The sequence below is a fragment of the Silene latifolia genome, chromosome 3 (assembly GCF_048544455.1).
Source record: "Silene latifolia isolate original U9 population chromosome 3, ASM4854445v1, whole genome shotgun sequence".
NCBI classification, from domain to species: domain Eukaryota; kingdom Viridiplantae; phylum Streptophyta; class Magnoliopsida; order Caryophyllales; family Caryophyllaceae; genus Silene; species Silene latifolia.
Genome location: NC_133528.1, coordinates 67,346,972 through 67,353,313, shown reverse-complemented (window position 1 = coordinate 67,353,313; position 6,342 = coordinate 67,346,972). Strand labels below are relative to the sequence as shown.

The window sequence follows — 6,342 nt, the reverse complement described above, 5'->3', positions numbered from 1 at the left end:
TAATTTAAGTTGGTCATTTTTTATTATAAGAATGATTTAACCCGTTGTTACTCGATTTCATATCGGAATGATCTCATAGGGAGTATAAATTATGCAATGATAGTAGACAATGTTGACCAAAATATACAAAACGCTCATGAAACACTCCTTATTTTTTGTTTTCGAAGGAGCAGGTTGAGCAAAACAATACTTAATACACTAAAAGCAAGCGAGCTTATTAGTATCTGGTTGGCCTATGAGTCTAGGACTGATTTGTGATGCAATAACATAATATCTTGGTTTCCAAAACTAACTTGGTACCGAGTATAAGTTGGCTCATAATAAAATATTATCATCTCCAAATTGTAATCAATGAACATATCTGATTATTATTTCTAAAAATAATGTTTACTAAAAATTGATTTTAGGTAGCTTGTTTGAAGGTATTTCGTGAAACTCGGACTCTCTATAATTGATTGAAAAAAATCATAAAAATAAATCAGTGCTAGTATTGTATCATATTTACTATAAAAATTCTCTTATCATTAATTTCATAATGTCCCTAAATAACAATTTTGAACTAATGATCAAATATTGTAGAATACAAATTTAGAATAAAGATTCTTAAAGAGGAATACTCTGATCATGTAGCTATAATGAAGAAAAGAAATCGTGATGAAACTTATTTCATGAGTACCCATGATTAAGGTGGGTGATGAAATACATTATACGCTTCTATTCACAAAAAGTAAAATTAGACGTAAATATGAATGCCTTATGGCGCTTCAAGTCCACTTAACCTGTTACATGACTTAAGATATTGCACTTATCCTAGATGATTGGCAAATTCAACTACGTAGTATTATTATAAGGGGATTAATCAACCAAATTACAGAGATAATGAAAATTAAGATTATGAATCGGTTGATAACGTACCATAAACATGAGATTTGTAGGAGATTAACTGCATGAACCTGTAGATATAAAAGAAGAGTATTAATAGTTGGAGTTATTAAATTGATGATGATACGCACGGAAGTTGCACTCCTTATTCTAGAAAAAGTTTTCATCTAATTAGGTTCCTTTAAGTTCCATCTCATCTAATACTATCTAATACCATAGAAATAACAAATAACATAGCATGCATGCATGAATCACATAAGAAATGATAGAGAAAGAATGAGTTGAACACGTACAAATTTTCCTTTTATACATGTAGCAATTCTTCTATTCCTACCCAAACTGTATGTGCTCCCGATTAGAGTCAAACTCAAACTCTTAATTTTGAGTTCACCAACTACTCGTTGACTTGCGTGCATGATAATTGATAAACATGAAATTAAATAACTTGACTCAAACTCTTAATATTCTATCATATTACCAGTCAGTAGCAGCTTAAGTTTTATTTATCCATTTAATTTAAATCAATTAAAAAAATTTAGGTAGTTAAAAAGAATTGGAGTCTCTGTAATCACTCGAAAAAAGCTTCCTTTATTAATATAGATAGATATTGATGTAAATCCATGCATTAAATCTCTCACAAGCATGCATCCTAATCTAGTATGAGTAATCATTAATTACATACCTACATTCGTCAAAGCCGCATCGAGCATATCATTTTCGAGTTCTCTTCTTTTTTTATTCCTTACAAAAATAGGGGTCTTATTTTCTCTACCGTACCGTCATGTCACAAAATTTCAGATTGATTATCTCACCCAAAATTCCAGTTATTCCAGTCATTATACGAAAGAACAATCAATAAGAAAACCATGTCATAACAATTAAAAAAAATACTCATCCATGTTCTAACAAAAGACGTAATTCACATCTAGTGTTAGTTAGGACCATCTTAATCCTTTTTTAGTTGCATAAATAAAAAATAGAAGAGCGTATGTCATTTTTATTAGTCACTTGTTCTACTTTTTACCCTTAATTAGTAGAATAGACTTGAAATACTTCAGGGCGTATCTCTTTAGTTTAGATCACTCGACCTCTTAGAGTCAGCGTGAACGAGAGCATGCATTTGACCATCTTCTCCATCTCCTGTGGTGTGATAATTCCTTAATCGTCGTGTCTCTAGCTAGGTGACCTCTAGGTTTGGAGATTCCATCTTTCTACCTGAATCGTTCATTTTCCATATTTCAAATGACTACCAGATTCGTCAATTTCCCAAATGAGCACAAATTGCTTTCTACCAGATTCGTCAATTTCTCATATTCCATATGACTACCAGATGAACACAAACTCATATGATCGATCATTTTAGCAAATATTGTCATCCATTCCCATTGATGCTAGAAAACTAGCTCGCTCGAGGATCAAACGATATTCTTAGTACACTCATGCCCAAACATAACAAATAAGATACGGGGGCATTCCACTCTGTTAAAACAGATGAGGTGGCCTTTCGTCCCTTAATAACATGAACTTGAGACGTAAATTCAAGTACCAATACAAGCTCAAACATATTCAAATCAAAAGTTAATCTTAAACATATTCAAATCCAGTAACAAAAGTCTCAAAAAAACAAAGACAAAAAAATATGATTTTTAATAGATACAAATCTAGTGGCAAAAGTCTCAAAAAGTCAAAGACAAAAACATGTGATCTCAAGTAGATACAAATACAGTCTCAAAAATTCAGAACACAAAAATTTTCAGTCCAAGTTGGAATTAAAATTGCAGGGTAGTCATTTTTCATTTCTCAGAAATTTGCAATCAAATTGCATTATAGTCATTTTTCAATTCTCAGACGAGTCAAATCCACAGTTACATTGTCTCCATTCCTCTTGGGACGATCCTTTCATTCATTTAAGTGAGAGTGAGAGAGATGCACAGATTTTCAACGTCTTGTAACACCATAGAACGTTCTATTACATTCCATTTATCACCCCCGTTTAGCATCTAAGAATTCGGGGAAAGTACACTAAGTTTATACGGTCACAAAAGTATTTTGTTTCTATGTTATTAGTTTTGCGTAATTAGCAGAGCTTGTTACTGTAAAGAGGGCAGAATTCATCAAAAATATAACTCAAATTAGCAAGTCAGGCAAAAATGTTACAATCATTCTCCAAACCAGAGAAATTGTTAGAAGCTACTTCCAGAGTAAAAAATTTCAGTCAGTGTCCAGTCCTTCTACTTAAATCACATTTGGGTCCGACCCCAACTTTTTCAAAATATTTTTAAAAAATAAAAATAAAAACTTTTTCAATACTCATTTCAAATGTTTTCAAAACTCCTATTTTTGCATTCGTACTTGCATCATATCTAGGACATGCATGTGCATTTTAGATGTCATATATTTATCACTAACTATTCCAGATCTCCAGTCAACTACGTTGTCATTCATCTTCCAGATTCATCCAAAGTGGGGCTTTCTCATAAAGTCTCATCTTCTCGTAAAATAAAATTTTGCCAGTTTCCAAATCAATAAAAAATATTGAACTTCTCTTTTTGTTAAATAAAATTTTGCAATTCTCCAGCCCATTTCATGAAATAAAATTTCTTGATTCCAAATATAGCTTTTTTTTGAAATAAAATTTTCAAATTAAACTTGGTCGGCAAGCCCTGACATGCATTTGAGTTATTAAAATAACATTTTCTGAACTTTCCTTTTTGCGAAATAAAATTTTGCAATTTTCAAATCAATTGGTCGGTAAGCCCTGACATACATTTGAGTTCTTAAAATAAAATTTTTCGAACTTCCTTTTTTTTTTTTTGGGAAAATGTAAGCATTTCTCATTAGAATGAAAAAGTGTCCCAATACAAGCACATTACAAGGCATAGTCTAACAATAAACTATCTTTTACACATCCTAACTTCATCCATCCATCTTAAGACATTAACATTTTTACATTTAAACTTAATCTGATCAATTCTAATACCAACCTCCTGCTTAACAAGCTTCACCAAATACTCTGGCCTGCTCACCACGCCTTCCCACCTGCACTTGTTCCTCATTTGCCATATATGATACGCCAAACAAGAAAGGATCATAGCAATAACCTGTTTCCTGCTAGCAAATCTCTGCCTCCAATTGATCCACCAAGCCACCCAATCATGCTCTGGTAGCCTAGTTTTGCACCAGTCAGAAACCAAGCCCAAACACTTATGACTATAAGTACACTGAAAAAACAAGTGATAATGGTCCTCTGCCATAGCTCCACATAAAAAGCACCTGTTATGCTGAATGATATGCATCCTAACCAGACGGTCCTGAGTCAACAGTCTATTGTGAGTTATCAGCCAAAGACAAAAACCATGCTTAGGGATAATACATCTTGTCAACATCCACGGGTACCACCTAACCTGCTCCATATCAAGGACAAGCAGGGAGTAGCCATTACTGCTAGAGTAAGGAGTAGCAACAGGATCCCCCATACTGTCAAAAATAAGCCCTTTAAGGATGTTTTTAACCTGACATATCTTGCGCCATGACCAACTAGATGTGATACTAGGCTCAAAGTCCAATCAGCTCTTCCGTTTTATATAAACAGCATGCATCCACCTAACCCACAGAATATCAGCCTTACTTGCAATCCACCACACATACTTCCCCATCAAGGCAACATTCCAAGCATACTGTTGTTTAAGACCTAGCCCCCTTGTTTCCTTGGTTTACATATGTCATTCCATGATACAAGAGATGGACTATCCTTATTATCAGAGCCATGCCACAGAAATGTCCTACAAATGGCCTCAATTTTCCTAGTAACAGTTTTTGGAATGATAAATATACGAGACCAGTAGCTGTGTAAACTGCTAAGCACAGATTGTATAAGCACAACCCTACCAGCATACGACAGTTTCCTAGCCCTAAGCCCTCGAATCATGTCCACAACTTTATCAACCAGGCAAGTGTAATCCTGTACAGACAGTCTCTTTAGTGAAACATTAACTCCAAGATACTTGAATGACACAGTTCCTTTTTTCATCCCAGTCAAGTTAACCACCTCATCAATGAGTTGAGCATCAACCCCATTACAATAGAAATTAGATTTTCCTTTATTCATTGTCAACCCAGAAGCCTTAGAGAAATAATTGAAAGCATTTAACATCAGCTCAATAGACTTTCTCTCCCCCTTGCAGAACATCACCAAGTCATCAGCAAAGCATAAGTGATTCAGTTTTATCCTCTGGCATAAAGGATGAAACCTAAACTTCTTGCTTTCTTGAATAACCATTAATACTCTACTCAAATACTCCAAACAAAGGGTAAACAACAGGGGGGACAAAGGAGCCAAAGATCTCCCCATTAAGAGAAAGAGAAAAGGAGGGAGTGCTTACACACTGCATAATGATCTTACTAAACTCTTCAGGGAAACCAACAGCTAAGAGCATGTCCTTCACAAAAGACCACTCCACAGAATCATAAGCTTTTTGCAAGTCAAGCTTCATCATGATTCTAGGAGAGCAAGACTTCCTATTGTACAACTTTATCAAATCCTGACATATTAAAATATTCCTAACTATATCCCTCCCTTTTATGAAAGCACTCTGAGAAGGAGAAATAATATCAGGTAGAATCTTGCTTACTCTATTGCAGAGGACTTTAGAGAGACACATGTAAATAGTGTTACAATAGGCAATTGGCCTAAATTGTAACACAGAGTCAGGTACCTCCACTTTTGGCACTAAAGTAAGAATAGTGTTGTTACATTGTTTGAGAAGCTTCCCAGACAAGAAAACACTCTGAATAGCCCTGACAACATCATAGCCAACTAGGGACCAAACATCCTTAAAAAACTTACTAGTGTACCCATCCGGGCCAGGGGCTTTATCCCCTTCAATACTGAACATAGCTTGCTTAATCTCCTCTACAGTATCAGGTGCATTTAGAATAGCACAATGATTAGCATCCAAACACCTACCAGCCTTCACCACCTTCACATTGACAGGCATGACATGTTTTGAAGTACCCAGCAGAGACTGATAAAACCGAACAAAAGCTAGTTGAATCTCATCCTCAGTGCAGCAAATCTTATTGTTCAGATCCTTCACTTGGTAAATCCTATTCCTACTTCTCCTGCTCTTCAGTCTAGCATGGAAGTAACTTGTATTGTCAACCCCCAGTTTTAACCACTCACACTTAGCTTTCTGCCTAAGGAACTGATCCCTAGCCATTTTGAGCTCCCTCAATTCCTGAGCACACATAAATTCAGCATCACACAAATCTTTATTTAAAAGATCCTGAGCTAAACTAGTTTGGAGCTGGTGCAAAGCTAACTCAGTAATGTGAGTGAGATTCTCAATATCCTCAAATTGTTCATGATTAAGTTTTTTCAGCTCACCCTTTAAACCCTTCAACTTTCTCACCACCTGGAACATAGGAGTACCTTTAACTTCCTGAGCCCAGCCAGTACCA

At 35.1% G+C, this 6,342-nt stretch overlaps 1 protein-coding gene across 1 annotated transcript; it reads right to left on the bottom strand.

Moving 5' to 3' along the window:
• Positions 1-3,776: 3,776 nt before the first annotated feature.
• On the bottom strand, positions 3,777-5,161 carry LOC141649171 (uncharacterized). The gene is made up of 3 exons (XM_074457867.1): positions 4,619-5,161; positions 4,287-4,394; positions 3,777-4,193 (listed from the first exon to the last, which is right to left on the bottom strand). Exons 1-3 carry the CDS (start codon positions 5,159-5,161, stop codon positions 3,777-3,779), a joined length of 1,068 nt encoding a protein of 355 aa, XP_074313968.1.
• Between the last annotated feature and the right edge of the window lie 1,181 nt (positions 5,162-6,342).